Source organism: Poecilia mexicana, unplaced genomic scaffold (assembly GCF_051168715.1).
Source record: "Poecilia mexicana isolate PSO_F unplaced genomic scaffold, ASM5116871v1 scaffold_21, whole genome shotgun sequence".
Taxonomy (NCBI): Eukaryota; Metazoa; Chordata; class Actinopteri; order Cyprinodontiformes; family Poeciliidae; genus Poecilia; species Poecilia mexicana.
Window position 1 is genome coordinate 10,716,188 of NW_028263390.1, and position 23,206 is coordinate 10,739,393.

The 23,206-nt window shown below is 38.6% G+C and overlaps 3 protein-coding genes across 3 annotated transcripts; 2 read left to right on the forward strand and 1 right to left on the reverse strand.

The window, feature by feature from the left end:
- Positions 1-218: 218 nt before the first annotated feature.
- Positions 219-5,489, reverse strand: naga (N-acetylgalactosaminidase, alpha). Its single transcript, XM_014992088.2, has 9 exons — positions 5,332-5,489; positions 3,821-3,977; positions 3,445-3,585; positions 2,867-3,078; positions 2,681-2,775; positions 2,198-2,359; positions 1,303-1,500; positions 1,046-1,186; positions 219-891 (listed from the first exon to the last, which is right to left on the reverse strand). Exons 2-9 carry the CDS (start codon positions 3,973-3,975, stop codon positions 703-705), a joined length of 1,293 nt encoding a protein of 430 aa, XP_014847574.1. The 5' UTR covers positions 3,976-3,977; positions 5,332-5,489; the 3' UTR covers positions 219-702.
- Positions 5,490-6,565: 1,076 nt separating this feature from the next.
- LOC148153035 (uncharacterized) lies at positions 6,566-9,801 on the forward strand. Its single transcript, XM_088002051.1, has 2 exons — positions 6,566-6,673; positions 8,153-9,801. The coding sequence occupies exons 1-2, from the start codon at positions 6,655-6,657 to the stop codon at positions 9,538-9,540; spliced, it is 1,407 nt and encodes a 468-aa protein (XP_087858177.1). The 5' UTR covers positions 6,566-6,654; the 3' UTR covers positions 9,541-9,801.
- Positions 9,802-9,916: 115 nt separating this feature from the next.
- adcy3b (adenylate cyclase 3b) lies at positions 9,917-21,886 on the forward strand. Its single transcript, XM_014992086.2, has 20 exons — positions 9,917-11,005; positions 11,315-11,464; positions 12,377-12,516; positions 12,630-12,741; positions 14,105-14,232; positions 14,451-14,609; positions 14,684-14,843; positions 14,972-15,079; positions 15,237-15,313; positions 15,448-15,606; positions 15,701-15,788; positions 15,951-16,067; positions 17,471-17,742; positions 17,876-17,957; positions 18,058-18,216; positions 18,799-18,945; positions 20,128-20,244; positions 20,337-20,463; positions 20,542-20,666; positions 21,019-21,886. Exons 1-20 carry the CDS (start codon positions 10,328-10,330, stop codon positions 21,199-21,201), a joined length of 3,288 nt encoding a protein of 1,095 aa, XP_014847572.2. The 5' UTR covers positions 9,917-10,327; the 3' UTR covers positions 21,202-21,886.
- The last annotated feature ends 1,320 nt before the right edge of the window (positions 21,887-23,206 follow it).

Below are 23,206 nucleotides of genomic sequence, written 5' to 3' on the forward strand. Positions count from 1 at the left end.
TCCTTTACAAAGATTTTCTTTAAGTTTGCTTTGATTTAGTTAAGCTTAAGCTACATTTGATATCTTCACCTGGTTAACATTTCAGAAGTACACTAAAACATTTTACAGTTTACTGAATTTCAGAGAAAATCTAACAGCAGTAAAATAAGTGCTTTGGATTCCTATTCCTGAGACTTCTTGATGAGAAAAAAACCCAAAACAATAAGTCAAAGAAGCACTTCTTATAAAATTTATTTTTATTCCAAAAAGATTTAGAAAATTTAACAGTTTTGGCAAAACGTTATTGACAAATATCTAAATATAATTCTAAAGAAAAACAATGGTGGTAATTGCATATGGTACCCATGATTCCCAGTGCTTTAGTTCCTTGAGAAAGACGATTTGCTGAGAAAAAAATAAAAAACTAGACAAATCGTAATTCTGCTTTTAAAAGCATTTTATGTGAGATAATAAAATCACTACCTAGAATATAATCTCTTGTGTTTTAAGAATACCTTATAAACCAAACCCGATTTGTTATTTTAAAAGTTGATATTTTATAAAAAAAAATTAAAAAAAAAAAGTTAAAATTAAACCTGAATCGTTCTGAGGTAGAGAAACAAACTCATTCAGAAAGATCATGTGTGATTGCAGCAAAACAGACCGAGCAGGGACAACGACACCGAGGCCAAACCCCTAAAGATACCAAGAGATAATAAAATCTCAAAGGAAGTTGTTTTGCTTTGTATCATAGGTCTGTCTGTGGAGTTTGTTCCCTCTGATAAACGGATGGTACTGCAGTTTGCCGGGCGCTGAGACATACCACATGACCACACCTGTTGGGTTCACTGAAACCACAAACTCAGTGGAGTCTTTCAGCACATCAGTCTGATCAGTGTAGACGTCAGTCACCTTGGGAAAAAACACAAAAACAAACAGAAAACAGAAGTGATTCTTTGAAGAAAACCTCCACATTAAAAAAAAAAAAAAAAAAAAAAATCCTGTTAAAGCCTGAGTGACAGCCTCGTACTATTAAACGGTGAAAAACTAAATCTCTGAGACCTACCTTGTAGCTGCCAGTGGTGTAGTTGAGTTTGCTCAAGGAGGTTTGGTAGCGATAGGGCATGTCGTTACGGCGGCTGAAGAATACTAAAGCGCTGGCGTTGTTTGACAGGGGGCGCCAGAACACCTCGATGCCGGACTTCTCCTGGAAGACGGAAAGCAATTTCATTGACAACAATGAGACGAGAAAACGCATTTCACTGCCATATCCGTCTTCTTCTCCTCACATACAACGGCAAAAACAGCAGCACCAATCCACACCTTGAGAATGCGTCTCCCCTGGATACCCAGGGGGTCCTGGTTGATGCTGATGATCATCTTGTTTTGAAGGATGCTCCGGGCTCCGCTGCTGATTGTGCGAAGGTCGTTGGACATGAACAGGGGAGCCGCCATGATTGCCCACAAAGCCATTTGAGAACGAGACTGCTCCATACTGAGACCAAAATCTCCGATAACCAGCTGGTGGGAGCAAGAAAATGATCACACAATTAAGAGGGATTACATTTATTAGTAGGAATTCAGACCTTTTTGACAACCACTACGTGCCTACCTGTCATTATGAGCCTGACCGCATCATAAATAGACACACTGAGTTCCTAGACATTTCAGTGAACAACACGTTTCTGGACTCCAGCTTTCAAGTGTTCCCATGGCTCTTTACTCAAAGTTTGAAGTATAAATACAAAAGCTGGAAATATGAAAATATGTTTAATGTGGCTATTCCCACTGTAGTTAAGCTTTAAATACTAAAATAACAAAAACCAAAGTCTGGAAGTAACTTCCCAAAGAACTTGTTAATTAAGTAACTAAGTAATCAGGGAAATAAGTAACCAAGTCATTCAGTAAGTAATACTTAAGTAGGTAAGTTTAGATATAAGTAACAAATTAACAATCACTCACTAAGTATGTTTGGATTGAGAAAGTAAAAAAAAATAATAATAATAATACCAAAGAAGCAGCTAGGTTTCTTTCTAACTAAGCTTGTAAGAAATAAGAATGTAACTAAGTAAATTATGAGTAACTAAGTAGAAAAGTGACTAGTATATAACTAAGAAACTAACTAAATATGTAACAAGGCACTGAGTAACCCACAAAGTAACAATGGATGGAAAAATAATCGGAAAACAGTAAAGTTTATTAGGCCGGTGGGACAAACCATGTCAGGGTCGTTCCATCTTCCAGGTCCGGCTGCAGGTGCCAGGATATCCTGGTTTTCAAAAAACCAATCAGCAATACTCAGCACACTGCTCCAAGAGTCCTGGATGTCGCCATAGTTACGCCAGAGGTTGCAGATCTGCCCGAGTTGAGTGTAATTCACCTGAGACATCAATAGCATTCACATTATTAAACCACCGTACCGTTTCATACCAATGATATTTATAGAGCAAGTTATGCACCCACAGGACCAAAGTGCTGTACACAATCACGTAAGACAAATATGATCAATTGGTAAATTAATAATCGCAATAGTATATACAAGTAATAGTAAAAATAACAGAATACAGGACAACAAAGTCAACAGCTCAGATTGTCTCAAAGGCCAAAGAAAAGAGACACGTCTAAAGCAGGGATATAGCTATAAAACTTTTCCTGATTTTACTAGAACACGGTGTTCGAAACATTTGCCAGTGTTAAACACCTTTGGTGGAAGTCCACCCTGGTAAGCAGGCCAGCTGCAGGAGTAGCCAATGGGGCGGCCCGTTGCGTTTAAAGCCTTTGACATCAGAGGATAACCTGCCAGGAAAAGCAAAAAGAGTCAATTAATATCAGATGGTGAATCACCTCCGAATTCATACCATTAAACTAATGACTCATGCTTTCTTACCCAGCTCCTGCTCGACAGCATTGGAGTAACAGCCGTCTAATTTAAGCATGTCCACCTCCCAGTCAGCGAATGTCTGAGCATCTATATCAATCTTATCCACCGTCGTCCCGGGGTACCCCCCACAGGTGTGGGTGCCCATGTCCCCATAGATGCCCAGTTTCAGACCTCTGTCATGCATGTAGCGCGCCAGCTTATTGATTCCCCCTGGAAACCTGATTTTAACATAGGAAATTAAACATTACCTGCTGAAACTGTTGAACAAGTGCAGGTTTTTCCATGTTACCAACAATGCTAGTTGCTAAAGTCATGATCACACAGTCATAAGAGAGCAATATGTTCTCATTTGTTAAAAAGTAGGTTAGGCACTTATCACAGCTTTCCACAGATCTCAAAGGTTATTGTTTTTAATCACACTTCTACTGACTCTGATTTGAAGATACCTGCAGGAAAGCTACAGACAAATGCACTTTGCTGTGATTGTGAAACTGGTTGCACTGCCACCACTTCTGTTTTATTGGCCTGGATATGATAATGTTTTTATAAAAGAGCGCGCCTGTCTGAATGTGTCCAAACTATACCTATTAGGGTCAGCCTGCAGCCGTCCATCTTTGTCTCTGTCCATGGACGCCCAGCAGTCATCTATGTTCACGTAGACGTAGCCCAGTTCCTTCCAGCCGTCCTCGTAGAGTCTGTCCGCCATGTCTATAAACAGATTCTCACTGGAGGGAGGAAGGACAGCAACATTCAGCACTGACCCAAACAAGATGTACGGTTTGTAAACATCTAATGAATTTATGCTGCATTTGAATAAAGTTTCCATCCACTATTACTATTAGAAGACACACATTTCTGTTTATTGAACATTGCTTGACTGCTGCTTCTGTGTCAAGAAATGTTCTAAGGTTATTATCTAACGTTATTTTAGGCGTGCTCATTTATGAAAAGCCTGCTTGCCTGATGCAGTTCTTTGGGTCGTTTGTGCAGTCAATGTCACAGCGGAATCGTTCCCATGCCAACCAGCCCATTGGAGGCGTTCTCATCAGTCCATTGTCAAGGGCGAAGGTGGTCATGGTGGCCACAGAGGCAAAAATGAGCACAGCGAAATGCATTCCTGAAGTGGAAAAAAAGGAAAATCTGATTATATAGAATGAATGAAAGAAAAACAGAAAACCATAAGAATAGAAAACTATAACATGCATAAAATCCTTTTTGCACTTTTGTTAGGCTTCAGCTGCAAACTGTCATTAGGTTTTTATATGATAGACCAAAGTACAGGGGAAAAATGCATGGTAATCAACATTTTCCACTAATAAAAAGCTGAGCTTGCACCTTTTGCTGCAATTGCAGCTGCTATATGTTTGGGTTTTGTCTCTACTGGTTTATCACCTCTTGGGAAGTTTTTTTTTTTTTTTTTTTTTTTTTCATTTATGCTTAGAAAACAGCTCAGGCTCATTTAGATTAGGAGTCAAAGATTCTCAGTTGGTTTTAGGGCAACTCCAGCATATTGATTTGCTTTGATCTAAACCATTTCATTGGGTGAATGTTAAGAACTGTTGTCCTGCTGAAAGGTTAACCTTCCTCTCTGTCTCAGGTCTTTAGCAGTCTGTAACATGTTTTCTTCAATGATTGCCCTATATTATATCCCATCCACCACCCCATCAAGTCTGACCACTTGCCAATCCCAATTGAAGAGAAAGTAGTCCTACGACATGATGCTGCCACCACCATATTTCACATTGAGGATGGAGTGTTTAAGGGTGATGTGCAGCCTTCAAATATATACGGTGTCTTCATGTACTTTTGTGAAAGTTTAGTTTTGATCTGCCCTAGTCATAACAAATGTAATTAATATCAGAATACTATCAAGATTTAATCCCACATTTATCAGATTATTCACAACCAACTAGTTTTTGTACATGAAATTTTAATAAATTACACTAAGTTTATTTATAAAGCACTCTTCACAGACAAAGCCACAAAGTGTTTTGCATCATAAATCACAATTAATGTACACAGACTATAAAAAAACAAGCATCGGACCATTTCATGAACATAAGAGGTTTAAACAATTTTGCAAGAACACTACATGCAATGTGCTGGATTACATCAACACCAAGCAGCTATTTACACATCGAATGTGTTATGATATTTTCTAGGTGTGTTTAATCTTGACAGACACCTTAAACCTCGTGAGTCTCAGCTGACTGGGAGCAGCAAGCAACACCAACCTGCTGAGTGACAATGTTCATTGTGATGTGTTTAGCTGTCATTTGACCATCAAAAACTTTGGATTTTGTAGTGTAAGTCTAAATGCTGTGGCAAAAACAACACTGCGCAATAGCTGCACTTATTTTTTTTTAATGAGTAATATTTTGGGAAGTAATGTGGATAAAAATAGACATACATTCTCCTTATAACAACTTTTTAAGTAATTCTTAAGAATGAAAGTAAAACTGTAAACTTACTGTAGAGCCAAAGCCGCTGTCGATATTATTCTTATATTGGTTTCTGCTTTAGTCTTCACCTTGCTCAGAAGTTAAGTGTTTTAAAAAGGCGAGGCACAGAAACATCAGTTATTCGGAGTCGCTCCTGTAAACACGGAAGTGGTACTCACGTGACTTCTGCTGTCAGGTGACCATACACCGGAAATTAGAACAAGGAAGACTGGATGTTGCTTATTAATGTTTATTAAAACAAATTGAAATGAAACAAGCTTTGTAAAGCGGTCTTTGAAGTAAAATAGATCATTTTAATTCATATAATTTTTCGGATCAAATTTAAAAAGCATTAAAAAAATTATTCTTCTTATTGTATTTACATTTAGGAATGAAATAATATAAAATGGGATCAGATGTATTTTATACATAACAGCAACATAATTAATTTTCCTTAGTTTTTTTGTTGTTATTTTTGCTTGCTTACTTGTTTTGTTTTGTTGGGGTTTTTTAATACTTGTGAAAACCAAAATCAACATTCTCCTAATCTAAAACAAAATTCGTACATAATAATGTAAACTCTGCTATAATACTATGAAACGACAATCGTTTCCTCATAACTTTTTAGTATGGCTAGAGAGAGAAAACGATGGGAAATAGTTTCAAGGTAGAAGTCACTAACAATTTATTTATATCAAACTCCGTATCAAGACACCTAACCTGCGTAAATTATTGCCTTTTGAGGCAATGTTTCATGTTTGCATTAGGTGACAAGATTTTGTTATTTTAGTGCAACTCAAAATCAAACTGTGTGAAAAATGAGGAATCAAATCACATTGTTGGTTTTATCATGCTTGTTCTCTATTATTGTCAAACAATTATTTAATTATTTTGAGCCTGTCCAACAGGGGGCGCACTAATACATGAGCTATTTACGAATATTTGTTTATTCGTTCACGAAAATTTAGCCAATAAAATTGTTTTAGCAAGTGTATGTTATAAATGTAATTAAAATTTAGGGTATGGAAATGACCGACTGGGATTGTTGCCTGACGCGCGCCGTGGTAGTTCAAACTTTATTTATTGGATTTTGAAATTATTATTTATCTTACTGTAATGATGCTCAACATCATGAATAAACCTTTCTAAGCACATTATTTTATATTAATAAAGAAAATAGTTTATTGTGTTCATTCATATAAATGTGGGCAACAGTGAGGGGGTCACATGGTAAAGACGCAGGAGCTGGTATCTTTTATCTGATTGGCTCTTCTCACCGTAAGATCGTCTGACGTCTAACCATGAACAGGAAGAGCTTGTAATGTCAGTGAGGTGCACACCGCTCAGGGAGAAATGGCAGAAACAAGCCTGGGTAAGATGATAACGCTGTCCTGAACTTCACACACAACCTCAGACGCAGTGAAAGCTGAATATGAGATCTGTTTGGTGGCGTGTTAGTTGCAGAGCAGCAGCTGTACTGATATGCTCCACTGAAATGCTTGCTTTTCTTTTGTACGGCAGACAGACTTCCTGGTTTTAGGTTTCAGCGTGGAATCATTCACACATATTCTACTTTCATCTTAAAGTAACAGGAACAGATTTGAACAAAATTGAAGCTGGGAGATAATACAAGAAATATGGAAGGACTGTCATACTTTGGAACAAAGTCCTTTGTAAGCATTCTTAATGGGTTATTGATTATAGATTATCAGTTTTAGTTGAATATGTTGTATGCGAAATAGTTGCAAATACTTCACATCAGTTGCTTACCAACTCTACCACAGAGTCAGATGAGTGGCTTTGTTTTGAAAAGTAAGGTTTAAATCTTTACGATCAAATATCAAGTCAATTCTAAAATAAAGATATGAAATTCCAGAGTCAATCCAAATGTCCTGAACTTTCAATTTTGATTCACAAACAAATTAAGACTAGATTTTCAGTTTGGTTAAAAAGTTATACCAGTTTCGAAAAATAATTAATGCCCTGTGGAATATAATTGTAAAAAAAATATTTATTTCAGACAAAAATAGCCTATAAAAATAAAAACTTAAGTGATTTCATTCATTAAGGGCCAAAGCTTATCCAGACCAATGATGTTTTTCTGGGTTCTGGGACAAATCTGGATGAGCTGCCAATGGTGTTTTTGGACTAATTTCGGTGGGCTTGCTGGGAAGACTCACCACTGCGTAATGTTTTTTCCCCATTTGTGGGCAATGCCTCTCATGATGATTTGCTTATTGTCCCATTTCCAAACTGATGGATGTCAAAGACTTTTTTCCCCCAAAAATACTTTTTTCAAAACACTGCATATTAAAAGCTCTCCTACATAACGCCATTATTAGATACTTGAGGATTTTCATTAATCAGATAACAATCACATTAAAATATCATTCATGCATTTTTATCTTTCTGTTATTGACACAAAACCATTTTTGCCATGAATAAATATCAATTTTAGTAAAACCTGTTCAAATGAAAAAAATAACAAAAAACAATTTCCTTTGTTATCTGGGACCTTTGCCTGTAAATAGATCTGATTCGAATGAAAATGATATTTAAACCACTTAATGAAGAATCTAAAAATGTTTATACATCTTCTGGTGAACCAGTGAGTAAATTTTTTACTGGAGCAGTTGGGACTCTGCTTTATTTATTTATTTATTTATTTATTTATTGAAATTCATCAACAAAAATAAAAAAAAAATATTGTGAACAGATCTATTGAGGAGGTTGTTTTAAGGGTAATAATTTTATACCTTTTCCATAAAGCAGTACTGAATAGCATATACATTTTAATGTAGAAAGTAAATGGTAGTTTGAATAGCATAAAATAATTGAATTGTGTTTTTAGGTGCCTTCCGTGTGGTGAAGACCCTCCTCGGAAGTGCAGCAGCTGGTTTTGTGTTCGGACAAGCTGCCTCATACGCAGTCAAGCCCTCTCTGACTGAAGACGTCACTCTGCTGAATGCTGCCACTCGAGCTGCTGGACGTGCTGGTTCAACTGGTGTAGCGGTCGTGGCAGCATGCCTCGTGTTTACATCAGCACTCCTTTCTCTTGGACTGGGTTTCCTCCTCAGTGCCATGGTGCTGAAGCTGCTCAATAAAGCAGGAGTGACCCTGCCGTGGTTGATTGGAGCCATGTCCGGGTCATCAGTCGCATTGGGTGCAGTCGTCACCGGAGGGTTGGAGGGCATCATACCGCCTTGGATCTACATCATGGTTCAGGGCACTCTGGTTCTTATCGTGTACTCGTACTCCAACATCAATGACATGACAACAGCTCTGTTAATCATCTTCACCACTCTGTACACCAGTGTTATGTTTGGACGATTGGGTGCCATACTTGGGTTCTTCTGTATGGGACTGACCATCATCGTTCTCTTTGCTCTACGACGAGCTCTAAAAGCAAGGTCGCCACCAAAACCAGGATCTAAAACCAGGTGCAAATTGTTGGAGAGGATCTTCTTCTACTCTGTTTTTGTGGCAGTTTTGGGGTTTTTTGTTGGTTTGGGTTCAGGTGGGGCAGAAGAAGGCACAAAAACACAAGTGATTTTAATTCTACAGTCTGTTCTTTGGGTGGGATTTCTGTCTGTGGGACTGTTGGGGGCTGGCCTGGGAACTGTGGCCATGGTTGGACTGGGGCCAGAGGTGGCTGGAAAGGTTTGTGTGGGAGCTGTGGTAATAACATCAATAGCCCTGAGAGTTGTACTTTTGACCCCTGCTCTAGGACTGAGAAGCTGCTCCGGAGCAGCTTTAGGAGCAACTACAGCTGCAGGAGTGTCACTGGGTGCTGCGAGTGTTTCAGCCAAGCAAACATTTGGGTCTAGGAATTCAACATTGGTACTTTTAGGTTCCGTTATCTTGGGTGTACTTGTAGCCCTCGAGGTTCCAGGACTGACATCAACGCTGCTGACAACCTCTGAGCTGATAACGGTGACAATCACTGCAGTGGGGGCATTCGTCTTGGGTGCTCCAAAGAGTCCGTTCCACACTAAGGTGAATCTACAGCAGGGGCCTCTCACAGGGACGGAGCTAATTAAAGGAATCGGCATGGAGACGGTCACCGCAGCAGCGGCGCCTATTGGAGCCGGGGCTCTGGGGGCCGCAGCATTAGGCACGGCAGCTCTGGGGACGCTGGGGACCGTAGGAGTTCTGGTGGCTATAGCGTTGGCTTTGGGAAGCGCTCTCAGTGGTATGCTAGGAAAATCACCATCAACAACCAACACACACAGAGACTGAATGACGACTGAGTTTACATCTGTTTCTACGACTGGAATCAAACTCCAGCATTTTGCTGCTGCCAGTATTTTTCTAACAAAGAGGAATGATAATATTTTTTTTTTTGTTTTGTGTAGATATTTAGTATTTGTGTGTCATAAGAACCATATAGTTTTGTCCACCAGGAAACATTGGTATTTGTGTCCTTTTCAGGACTTAAATTATTTTTCTGTAAAATGATGGAGAATTAATAAAAACACTTTTTTTTGTCATATGCCTTAATGAGACCCCCTCGTCTGTCTTTTTCTCACTTCTGCGCACATCACATTTCCCAAGACATGACTGTGAGATTTTAGTGTCATCTTAACAACAGTAACAGAGGATTAGCTGTTTACCAGTGGGAGATGTTGGGGGTGGGAGATAACAGAGGACTTACCAGAGCACAGAAGAGCATCAGAGAAGTGATTCTGGTTTTTAGACACAACCTTGTGATGCTGTTTACCCGTTTTGAACATGCATTACTTTCAAGAGGGTAGCTGCACATGGCTCCTTTCTACTGCAAATTCAACAGGATTTGGATACTGCAGGCCATATTTTCACTATGAAGTTTTAGTTTGGGAAGAACAAGAATGAGCAAATGATCCTAAATGTCATACAAGGTAAGAACCTTTTATGATCCATTTATATTCACCCAGGGACTGATTTCTTTTTTTTATATATACATTTGATTGAAACGTTTGCATCTTTTCAGAGGATTTTACCATACGTTTGGGAATACCGTCAGAGAAACCCAATGGAGTACCTTTAAATGAGCAGCATGTTTGTGGACCGTGTCAATACAACAAACGCAGAGCAGTCCACCGAGTGCTCTGCAGAGTATTCAGGACCGGCTCCCAGTGATCCCAGCCATACCCGGGATGTGGCTGTCCTCCAGTCCGGCTGCTGCCGCTGCCTGCCCTGGTCAGTGCGACTTACCTTTACCCCCGAGTCCTTGGAGAGGCTGTACCAGAACTACTTTCGTCGGCAGAGAGAAGAGAACCTGCTGGTCTTGGTGTTATTTGCAGCCCTCTTCAACAGCTTCATTATCATTATGTGTGCGGTGGTGTACACCGGGGACAAACTGGCCATGGTGGTGGTCGCCGCTGTGGGGCTGGCAGCGGATGTAGTTCTCTACCTGCTCTGCTGGTTCCAAAAACTCCCTACATCCCCCGTGGCACGAGGAGCGGCGCCATATGTGCTGTGGCTGATGGTCACCATCCATGTCTTGTGTTACATGGGACTGAACTACGAGCGATTCTCTGATGCAAGCGACTCTGTGGGCTGGCAGGCTTTCTTCAGCTTCTCCAGCTTTCTGACCTTACCGCTGAATCTGCTGCCCCTCGTCATCCTCGCAACGCTCTCCTGTGGGATACACACCCTGACTCTGGGGGTCACTGTGGCTCAAAGGTTTGGGGATAATCTCCAGGGGCCCATGCTGGTGAGACAGGTAAAGAAATGCAGGTGTTACGAAAGGTCACAGTCAAACTGCGGCAAGAGAGAAGTAAAATTTCACAACAGTTTAGATGTTGCATGACTCTGTGCTTATTTGTTATTTATAATATTTCATTGATCAAAACTGTAATACACCCTGGTACACATTCTGCATTTATCATTCATCAACAAAATATATGACTCTCACGTTTAGGACTCCGTCAATATTCAGCTGAAAGCAGCAAATTATCATATTATTACAGACAAAGGGTGGAGAGCACCTAACTACAGGAAGAAAAATATGAGATTTCCTCTTTTTCTTCAGCTGCTGGCCAATGTGATGCTGTACCTGTGTGCTGCCACGGTGGGCGTGATGTCATTTTACATGGCCGACAGGAAGTACAGAACAGCGTTTTTGGAAGCTCGTCAGTCTCTGCAGGTTAAACTGACTCTGGAGGACCAGAGCACCCAGCAGGTAACGTGGCTTTCAGGAGATCTGAACTAACCTTAGCCACTGCTTTCCCTCCTAATCGTAACCTATCATTCATCCAAATATTGTGACCTTATCCGACATACAGTGTAATTGTTTACGTCATTGAGACACTCTTTATGCATTTTCCCATGAACCTGCGCCCAAATGGATCAGATGATGACAGAACGTCCTTAATTGCCCTGTGTTTTCCTCTGCTGCTGGCTAATAGGTTGATTAGACAGGCCGTTGTTTTCATCAGTGGATCAGTCATCAGGGACTTGTGAAAATAATGTCATCTTAGCTGTTGGGCAATAAATGCAGATATGCTTTGTGTCTCTTGGGCAACATACCATATAAGCTGATTAGCTTATCAAATATTTATTTTAATTCAGTTTTACAATTTTACATTTAGTGTTGCGTTTTGTTTCTGTTGCATCTACTTATGTAGAAATGCCAAAGCACGTTTATATGTTAGAATGGCCTTGTCAGAATCCAGTGAATACAAGTGCTTATCACACTTCAATTTTTTTTTTTTTTATTTGTAAAATTATTTGAAAACCATGTGTTATTTTTCTCTTCCACTTAACAACTGTACAACACATTGTGCTGTTTTGTTGGTCTGTAACATCAAATCTCAATAACATTTTTGAATGTTGAAATCTGTGAAGCAAATTGAAAAACATTTAAACTTTAAAACAGTTGTCTTCCTTGTAGTTTAAAAAAATAGAGAGTTGCAAACTAAATCTCAAGTGACATGTTTAGTGATAAAAAAAAGAGATAAGAAATATGTCAACCTGACCAGAATATTTTCAGAACCACAGATTAATAGCTTTACATGTTGGGCACTCAGAGACGTCTGTTTCTGTTTGACGTTAATTGAACACAAACCTTTCCCTTTCCCTTCCACCCATGTAGGAGGAACTGTTGCTCTCCATCCTGCCGAAGCATATCGCAGACGAGATGCTGCAGGGCATGAAGAACCAGGCCAATCAGAACGAGGTCCAGCAGCAGCAGCAGTTCAACACCATGTACATGTACCGCCATGAAAACGTCAGGTCTGGCTCACAAAATCACCTTTAATGCTACCCAAGAGTTGTGATTTTTGTAAGTGAAAGATGCTTGCTGGAGGTCATGTTGTTTCTCCTCTGTATATGCCTTTTGGTTTCAGTATACTCTTTGCAGACATCGTGGGCTTCACCCAGTTATCCTCAGCCTGTAGTGCACAAGAGCTGGTGAAGCTGCTCAACGAACTGTTTGCCCGCTTCGATAAACTGGCCTCAGTGAGTATCAGCAATGAATGATTACCTTAATCATGTTTCGCTTAGTGCTGTAAACAGGTATTAGCACCCTACGGCCTTGTGTTTTAAATTAATCTTTGTATGCAGTAGAACAATCTTAATCTTCAAACAATAACAAAAAAAGTCTGTCTTTGCACTGTTAAATATAGAAAAACAATCACCAGTTGCAAAATCATCTTTATCAATAGTAATGCTTTTAAAATAAATGCAACTGAAGTATTTTTAAGGTGTCCTTTTTATTTAGCAGTCTATGACTTCTGCTTTCCGGAGTTGAAAATTTCATATGATTCTGCTAGCCACAAAGACAAGCCACCGATTCTCAGTCTTTAATGGAGACGTTATTGTCTCGATTAGGAAATTGAAAATTAAGCAAATAATCAAACTAATACAAAACTGATATTCACACAAGCATATTTGCAAGCAGACAAATGTGCAGCCAGAATGTAAAACAACATCCTCTGAAGTGCATGACTTCTGTGCATAATACTGCCCAGTGTCTTACTAGCATAACCAGGTTTTAGAAGATACCATAGTAAAGACAGTTATAACAGATTCACATAAACTGTCTAGACATCTTGATCACAAAACAGTAGAACTCAAAATCTGTTGCTTTAATTTTTTTTTTTTTTTTTTTTTTACTTTTATTACAAAGGACTGATTTTTCCAACCTTGCACAACAGCTAAAAAAGCAGTGATCAGTAAGAATACTTGTGCCTTTGTTCTGAGATCTTTGTTTATAGATATGCTTGAAGTTATTCAAATTGTTAGCCACAAGGTTATTTTATTCTTTGTGTCTTCTTTTACGTTTCTGTTGTTATTTTGTCTTGACAAAATGTTAAGATAACCATTATGTGCCAACCAGGTTTATGGAAGGCATGTCAAAAAATAAAGCATTTTTTAGTCGACAAAATCACACTTTCTTCTTCGCCATCTTGTGTCCAGACTGAAATCCTATAAAAAACCTGTGAAATTAGCCTAAAATAGGCATCCTTGATCTTTTTATAGCAATGGCTGAATGGCTGAATAAAAACCCAACACACAGTCAACAGAGTACAGTCATTGAAAGGTTAACTTTTGAAAATGTCAGTGTGTTGATTTTTGTAGCTGCAGTTTTTCGATCAGAATAGAATGTACTGTTGTACACTCATTTTAATTTTTCATTGGTTGTGCATTCTCAATAGATATGTCTACACAAAAAAATCTACAAAACCCACTGAAACTTCTATGAATTTGCACAAACCTAAGACGCCAAGTTTAATCAGTCCCTGTATTAATAATTGCTTCTTTATGTCCAATCTCTTTTTATAGAGACTTTTGCAAATTAAATGTTTTCGTTGTTCCGCAGCAACATCACCAACTGAGAATTAAGATTCTTGGAGACTGTTACTACTGCATCTGTGGTCTGCCAGACTTCAGGGAAGACCATGCTGTTTGCTCTATAATGATGGGCCTTTCAATGGTGGAGGCTATTTCGTAAGTAGTGCCTCCTTTGAAAAATATGTAAAGTGAAAAAGAAAATAGTTCTCTGCTTCCCTGATATGGAGATAATGTAAAAATGATATCATATAACAGGGGGGAAATTTGACAGCAAAAAATGAAGTACAGAGTTCTGCTCTCAATATGAGAGTATTGGAGTTTGGTGAGGAACAGTCAAATGGGTGTAGAAAATAATTCTTCCTCTATTTCAACAGGTACGTGCGCGAAAAGACAAAAACCGACGTGGACATGCGCGTGGGTGTTCACACAGGCACTGTGCTCGGTGGCGTCCTCGGTCAGAAGCGCTGGCAGTTTGACGTTTGGTCAACAGATGTCACTGTGGCCAATAAGATGGAGTCTGGAGGAATCCCTGGGTAGGAAAATAAAAATAAGATCTTACACTTAGCAGTTAACTCCTTGTGTCTTAAAACTTTTATACGCTGCACAGGAGAGTGCACATTTCCCAGAGCACTAAGGACAGTCTGCATGGGGAATTCGAGGTAGAGCCTGGAAACGGGGGAGAGAGGTGCGAGTACCTGCTGGAGAAAGGAATTGACACTTACCTGGTTCTCAAACCCAAACAGGAAGCAAATGGACTCAATGGAACCGTAAGTTATTTTTAGCTTAAAAGAACATTGATGCTAGCCTGTAGTAAAGATGAAAATAAACAAAAATTGGTTTTAATGTCATAAATAAATATCCCTTTTTTGTTTTTTTGTTGTTTTTTTTACCTCAGACACCTGGGGCACTGACCAGCAGAAATTCAAATCAGGTGATCAATACAACGATAACCAATGGGAACACAGTCTCACCTCAGTCAATGCTGACTAGTCCTAAACAGGAGGTAGATAAAATTGTATGTCTGTTTTTTGTTGTCTACTTTTTTGTTGCAAAGCTAATGCTGAACGCGACCTTGGCATTAAAATAATTTTAAAAAAAATCTATGAGGTAACTTGATAACCTTATATGCACATTTTATTTCTGTTTGCAAACAATCTCAGAGAAATAAAATGGCTGACGAACAAGCAATCAATAGACGACTGCAGCAGGAACTTCTGGACAGAGAATCTCAGCAAATGTAAGTTGCGTCATCAATTATTTAGTGAACTTTTAAAGCAAACATGTGACATGTTTCTCCTCCCTATGCGGATGCCATTTTTTATATACATTACCTCCCAGTATCCGGTGTTGAGTTGTGTTGTTTTGAAACAGAATGAAGGATCAAATCAACCCCGTTTCACTGCGCTTTGTGGATGGAAAGTTGGAGGAGCACTACTCCTCGGAGAAGGAGAAGAGAAGTGGCGCGGCCTTCAGCTGCTGTGTCATTGTGCTCTTTTTCATCACAGCAATGGAAGTGTTTATTGACCCGCTGTGAGTTGGTGTTTAGTCGCTGAATGTTGTTGCAAGCATCTAATTCTCAATTTATTTGTAGTGATTTTAATAGTTTCATGCGTTCTTTACCCAGGTTGGTTGTGAACTACGTGACTCTCGCTGTTGGCCAGCTGTTGTTGCTTATTCTCACAGTTTGCTCCCTAGCTGCAATCTTTCCTAGGGTGAGAACTTAAGCATTAATCTATTAATCATTCTTAACCACAAGCCTCTTTGTTTTGTTTTTTTTTGTTTGTTTGTTTGTTTTTTTTACTGTAAAGACAGAAAATTCCCTTTTCAATTTTTCCATTTCTTGATTTGTGTTATTTATGGTTTGCTTGTTACAGATGTTCTCTAAGAGGTTGGTTTCCTTCTCAATGTGGATCGACCGTACACGCTGGGCTCGGAACACGTGGGCCATGGCAGCCATATTTGTTCTAACCATGGCCGTAATAGCCGACATGGTAAGACCGAAGGACATCTTGACAAACGCAGAATCTCCATGAATGCTGACTGTTGCGATCAGAGGAATGAATCAGTTTTTATGTTGTACACTTTTATCTCCATTTATTCAGAACTGAAAAATGTCACCATTTCAAGCGGTTGTGTTGTGTGTGTGTGTGTGTGTGTGTGTGTGTGTGTGCTGATTTCCATTAGTGAGTTTCCACTTTCCCATCATCAGGTTATCACTGCCTGCTACACTTTTCACTGCATGCTCCCAGTGGAGTCCATTAGCTGTCTGTCTCGCTGCCTGCTGCCTAATTTGTCACAGCCTCACAGGGAAACCTGCTACACACACTGCTGAGTTTTGTCACGTAGATGCAAGAATGAACCTTCATTTTTGTGTCTTGGTGGACAGGCATGGATGACAGCCCATCTTCAAAGAGCCCCTAAAATCATGAACCTCTTATTTCCTCAAAACATGTAACTGTGTGCATGTAATGTTGCAACTTGATTTAGAATTTGCTAATGGGCAATACCAGGAATATTAATATTAATATTTCGAAGCCTAAACACCACAAAATAAACCCTATACTTTACAAATTGGGGCAAAAACAGTTTAAGGGTTGAATGTATTTTTCAATAACTTCTCAGAAGCAGGACAACCCAGTGGAAAGTGCAATGGGAGACATGAATGTATACACAGATTTGATCTTTTTGCAAGAATAAAAAATAAGAGCTATTTATAACATTTATCTATTCGAGTTATTCCCATTTAGATCAGGACAGCTGGGCAAGAGGACAGCAACATAAATACATTACATTTAGCAGCAAAAGATGAAGCATATTAAGAATTGTTTGTATTAAAATCACTTGCACACAAATGAGGTGGATTCCAACAATTTTACAGTAGCTAAATTTGTTATTTAGTTCATACATTTGATGCCAAAAACCTAAATACTTTCTCATCTAGTTCAGTTGTTGCATTACTGACGTAATCGCAGATTGTAAGTTTCACATTAATTTGTTAAAAGGTATGTCGCCTCAGCTGGGATAACACCCAAAATGGCTTTGCATGTAAACACATACCAGTGACTAAGGTCTAGGGCGGTAATTACCTTTTCCGCAGGGGAAGGAAATAAGCTCATTATCCCATAACTACTTGTGGTGAAATCATGTCCCAAGTAAAGCTTATAATGAAGTTTTTAATCCACTTCTACAGTTTGTTTTTTTTTTTTTTCAGCTCAATTTTTTTATTGCTTTTTGAAATATATTTAATGTCTTTCTGACAGTATTTTAGTTTGTAACATAAAGAATATAAAGTAATTAGTGTCAGAAGATTTAATGTTTTTCAGTACATTTTTTTATATGAATTAACACCCGTTACTCCTGTTGCCAATGTTCTCCGTATCTTTGATTTTTCCAGCTAAGTTGTGTCCCGCCTTCACTGAGGCTCTTTAACAGTACCTTTGGCCCGATGCTGGAGTCTCTTGGCGACCGAGGCTGTGCGGAAAATCCAAAGTATTACAGCTTCATGGCTGTGATGTCACTCATCGCAACCGCCATGCTGGTTCAGGTCAGCCACCTGATCAAACTGGGCCTCATGGTGTTAGTTGTCACAGCAACAGGAGCAGTAAATATCTACAGCTGGAGTGACATATACGACTTGTATGATTTTATACAGTTTGCCTCCTACAGGTAAGGAAGAGGGGGATATTGATGCAAGACTTTTTTTTTTTTTTTTTTTTGCCTGTTCCTGCATGTTGCTATGGATTTTTAGTGGGGTGTGCATGTGTCATTTCTAATGTTGGCCCTCTCCATGTATTTTCAGAACATCCATAGTGCCATCAAAGTATCTCATGACAATGATGATTATCGTCATGATGATAAGCTTTTACGTCTTTGCTCGCCATGTGAGTAAAACTAGGGGATCACTCGACTACACTTTCACTACTGATTTCAAAAATATTCTTGTTTTATGACTTCCCTTCTACCAAACTTGCATTTGTGTAGCTGGAGCGTCAGTCCAGGAAGCTGTTCTTGTGGAAGATTGGGGTTCATGACCAGAAGGAGCGGGTGTTCGAGATGAGGCGCTGGAATGAGGCACTGGTGACCAACATGCTGCCAGAGCATGTGGCCAAACACTTTCTGGGCACTAAAATGAGAGACGAGGTACAAATCAAGCCAAGTCAAGTTCAAGTTTATTTCCAAAGCACATTTAAAACAACAGTATGACAAAATAGTCAATCAAAGTGCTGCTCAAGGTGAAACTCATCACTAGCCTAACAATGGAAAAAACAAAAAGTGGAATACAATGAATAACTATGACAAACTGCTACACGGAATGTGTTGAAGATTGTTCCTTGCGTAAATGTGTGTAAGAATCTAATGAATCAATGGCATGATGGAACTGAGTTGGTTTGCTTACAACAAAACTAACAGATCAGTTTAATAGAAATAAATGAAAGTTTTTTTTTTTTTTTTTTAATGCATGCATCCTGCAGTGCACCCAACCCATTTGGGAATATAACATGTTTGTTTTTACCTACATTGTGGTTTTTTGCCATTCTTTTGAAACGCAATCAATGTGTTATAAAAGAGCTTAGATCCTATTACTATGCAATCCATTGCATTTCAGTGCCATCTTGTGGTTTGTTCCATAATTACATATTTAATCTTCTGAAATATAAAAAAAAATATGCATTGTCATAAAAGTCAGCACTACTTACTGTAATGTAATTATTTTTGTTGCAGGAGCTGTACAGTCAGTCTTACGATGAAATTGGTGTGATGTTTGCCTCCATTCCAAACTTTTCTGATTTCTACACCGAAGAGAGCATCAACAACGGAGGCATCGAGTGTCTCAGGATCCTCAATGAGATCATTTCAGATTTTGACAGTGTGAGTTGTGGCCTCCTATCATAATGGTCACGAATGATCTGTTTGCATATTTTTTTTTATTTTATTTTTTTTTCCAGGGGTTCAATGACCAAACAGTAAAAAAGTTTTTACTTGCACAGGTTTGAATTTACAGTGGATTTCTACTTATTTCATAAAGGGTCAAAACTGTGCATGCAGCCCCACTAAAGCTTGTTAAAATGTGTTTTATAAAGTTCAAGAGAAACCGTATACTTTTTAGCAATGAAAAAAGGTCCTGGCAAATGTTTTGCACAGATTTTTGACAATCACTTATTAGAAATACAGACTAAAATGCTCCTATTTAACGCCATAATCTCTTTAGCCACAATGAAAAGGCTTTGTGGATAAATAGTAGAGTCGGATCACATCGAAATTATATGCGGATTGTCAAGCAATCTGGTGGTAGTGACATCATGACAAGGGTTTATTTTGCTGTCAATGGTACTGGTGCATTTAACATGTTTCTTAGTAATATAAAATAATGAAATTAGGGAACCTTTAAACTATACAGCCTCACCTTATATCAACCAATAACTGGATAAAACTTGGACGCAACTGAGTGTTGAGCAGGACAATAATACCACAGGATTAACATTAAGCTTATTGACTGACCCCTGACCTCAACCATATGGAACAGTTATGGATCATGCTTAAGCAACGAGTCCATGCCATGAAGCCAAACAATTCAAATGACCTCTACCGTTTATGCTAAGAAGAGAGGTCAAATTGTCCAGATTTAAATATTTCGCAGCCTGGGAGATGGCTACAGGCAGATTCTCTGGAATGTGTTGTGAGATACTTAACCAAATATTAGCGTGTATGTGTTTACTTAGTTATCCTGGATTATGGCCCACCCTATCCCACATATTTAAACATCATTTATGCTGTGCAGTCCTTTCACCGTGGACAAAGAAGGGTCTTGAGATGCACTATCCAAAACCTAAAATAATTAGGTTATGGATCCTGCGATCATGGTTACATTCATGATCACATGAATGTAACCACGTGATCAGAGAACTATATTAAAAATGTTTTTTGTACCCTGCAACAATGCAATGATAAAGGGGAATAGTCAACAGACGGAGTAATGGATGGATGGATAGATTTATTGTTGTTTCTGTAACACCTAAATTAAGAATAGCAAATACCTCTTTTGCTCACCAGTTATTGGACCGAGATGAGTTCAGGTGTATCACAAAGATCAAGACGATAGGAAGCACATACATGGCTGCCTCTGGACTAACGCCCGAAAGCAACACCAATGGATATGGCAGCCGTAAGGTGTGATCCTGTCTTGTTTTTATCTACATACTCTAATTTGTGCCACACAAAGTGATATTAACACAACAAAGTTGCATTCTGTTGTTCCACAGCCAGAAGACCAGTCACTCACTGAACGCTGGCAGCACCTGTCTGAGCTGGCAGATTTTGCCCTGGCCATGAAGGTCACTCTTGATAACCTCAACAAGCAATCCTTCAACAACTTCATGCTACGGATCGGTCAGTGAACCTGGAAGAAGGTGCCTCTCTTTTTGAGTCTTTGCACACGTTACGATCTTTTCATGTCGATTCCTTCAGGTTTGAATAAAGGAGCTGTTCTGGCTGGAGTAATTGGAGCCCGTAAACCTCACTATGACATCTGGGGTAACACAGTCAATGTGGCCAGTAGAATGGAGTCAACTGGAGTGATGGGCAACATCCAGGTAGCTCAAACACAGACAGACATCTTTCAATGTCGAATGGGACAATTGATTTTCAAATTACCTTTACCACCCACCATTTCCCTAACCTTAAACCATCATTTCTAAATGTCAAATATTAACAATCTTAACTGTAAAGCTAAATCTAAACCCTTAAATATTTCTTTACGTATGGGTGATCACAAGCTAAATACCATTTTGAAGGAAACACTTATAAGGTTTTTTTCCGGTTTTATAAACTCCCATAATCATGCATAGTGACAACTGAATAAACCGATGCAACATTCTATAAGTTTGAAAGTTTTAGGTTTTCAGAATAGCATTCATGTAAATATCTGTCCTGTTTTGCCATCAGGTGGTGGAGGACTGCTATGACATCCTGAAGGAATACGGCTTCCGCTTCATTCGAAGAGGGCCCATATTTGTCAAGGGAAAAGGAGAGCTGCTTACCTTTTTCATGAAGGGGAAAGACAAGTCTAGCGGCAAAGCAGGTCCGAGAACAACTGCTCTCCCGCACCAAGTGGATGACCTTCCCTGACTTTTTTCACCTGAATATTTCAATTAACATGCAAACAGATTTAAGGGCAATGGTAGCTTTGCTCCACTCTTCTTGTACACAGTTGTTTTTCCAACATATTTTTATAAACTCTGCTGCTTATGTTAGCAGCAAAAAGGTACACAAACCAATAAATTCAAACATCACTGCAAAATAATCATGACTATTAGAAAACTGCAGTAAATTTTTTTGCAAAGTTATGCAGTAGGTCCCACACTGATGGCATCAGAACAAACAAACCTGTGGTCTTTTCTAAATAGTGCCAAGAAACACAGGTGACATTCTCAAATAACAGAAACACTTTTACATTTTCTTTTGTGTAAATGTAGCATGTAGAATCCGTTAGGTAACATCACTCGATGCAATGAAATGAATTTCTTCTTCAGGTGAACACAGAGCTCGCCTTACTCTCACCAGTGACATAAATGACTCATTATTAATTTTTTATTTGTTGATATTAAGGAGCGTGATGTCATCATACTCCACATTTAAGTCTATAGCCTTAAAACACAAGGATGTCTAAGAGTGCAGCAAGAGTCGGAATGTAAATCTGTTTATAATTCCATTGATATATGTAACAAAAATGTAATATACTTTGTTTTACCTTGTGGCTAATTACATTGCATTTACACTATTAATAAATTATATTTAGTCTTTGTGTTTCAAATTATTTTACAGTGTTTTGAATGTTTGGAATGTGCCAATTTAAGTGGCATTCTAGTCAATCAAAACTAATTATTAAACTTGAGTGATTGCTTTGTTTACTGAATTTATTCTTATTTAGAGCTTTTTATTTCTTTAAAATTGAAATGTTCAGAATAAAAACCCCATTCCAGTGGATAAATATATATATGCACCAAGACATACAAAAACACAAAACAAAAAAAACAGTGGCAGTTGCGGCAATAAATATACAAATAGTGACTCCTCCAGATTGTTTCACACCAAACCTGTTACCTGATACCGACTCACATCTACCTGTACCATGGAAAGTTAGGGACCTTCACGATGCTATAGCTGCCTGCGCTTTTTTTTTTTTTTACAACGTAACCAAGGCTGGTGTGATGTTGAAATTCCACAGAGTCTGTGTAGCAGGGAAACAGTCTTCATCTCATCTAAACTATACTTGCTCACCCACAGTATTCAAAATAGAGAAAGTAAAAGGTTAAGTGTCAGAGTCATGGTAAGGATTTAAACCCTAGCAGATGGCTGACTGAGTTTGGTTAATTGAGCTTAATATCTCATATTGCAGTTGTAAGAGTAGCCTGCACAATTATAATAGTAGGAACTGAATCTCAAATATCATCTAAAACTGAAAAGTTGATCATATCTCCCATACAGATTTTTATTAGTTTCTCAGCATAATTTGCCATAAATAAAGGATATTATGGCTTTTTCATGATGGTTGTGAGATAAGAAACAGCAGCCTTGTTGGTGGCCAATTTGTCTGTCACATTGGAGAGATGGGCCTGAAGAAAGTCTCTAAGCTGTAAACATCTGAAACAGAGTATGTGGGAAAGTGTACATCTCTGCTCAATGATGCATCTTTGTTCTGTATAACCTCCAGGTCAAAATTGACTGATTTAACTTGTTTAAACTCAGATAATAACTGAGTGGAAGAATTTCTGATGTGTTGACATTTGCTTAGCCAATCAATAGCTCATTGATCAAGCACTGTTTCTCTATTGATCAAAGATTTATTCAAAAAGTAAAAGTGGAATGACTTATTCTTTCAAATTATTGTGTTAATGTGTGACTAGTAATGAAGTTAGGCATTTGCACATTAGCATTTTAAGTATCAGGTACTGGCAAATGAATATAACAGACACATTAAATAAAGAAGCAAACTGCAAAGAAACTGTCTGCATAGAATAGCTTTTGGAGTTGTATTTCATAATTTCTCAGTCACTTTGATGATAAAACACAAATTGTTTCTCAGTATTACATTTTTAAAGACATTTTGGAACTAAACGTTGACGTTACATTA

What these genes read in the sequence shown, in the direction of transcription:
- naga (XM_014992088.2), bottom strand. Translation starts at nt 3,975, where the DNA reads ATGCATTTCGCTGTGCTCATTTTTGCCTCTGTGGCCACCATGACCACC. An exon ending in AGGGTGGACTTCCACCAAAG is followed by an intron (nt 2,360 to 2,680) that starts GTGTTTAACACT and finishes TTGATGTCTCAG; the next exon opens with GTGAATTACACTCAACTCGG. An exon ending in AGGGGAGACGCATTCTCAAG is followed by an intron (nt 1,187 to 1,302) that starts GTGTGGATTGGT and finishes TCCGTCTTCCAG; the next exon opens with GAGAAGTCCGGCATCGAGGT.
- adcy3b (XM_014992086.2), top strand. Translation starts at nt 10,328, where the DNA reads ATGAGCAGCATGTTTGTGGACCGTGTCAATACAACAAACGCAGAGCAG. An exon ending in CAAATGGACTCAATGGAACC is followed by an intron (nt 14,844 to 14,971) that starts GTAAGTTATTTT and finishes TTTTTACCTCAG; the next exon opens with ACACCTGGGGCACTGACCAG. An exon ending in TGGCCGTAATAGCCGACATG is followed by an intron (nt 16,068 to 17,470) that starts GTAAGACCGAAG and finishes TGATTTTTCCAG; the next exon opens with CTAAGTTGTGTCCCGCCTTC.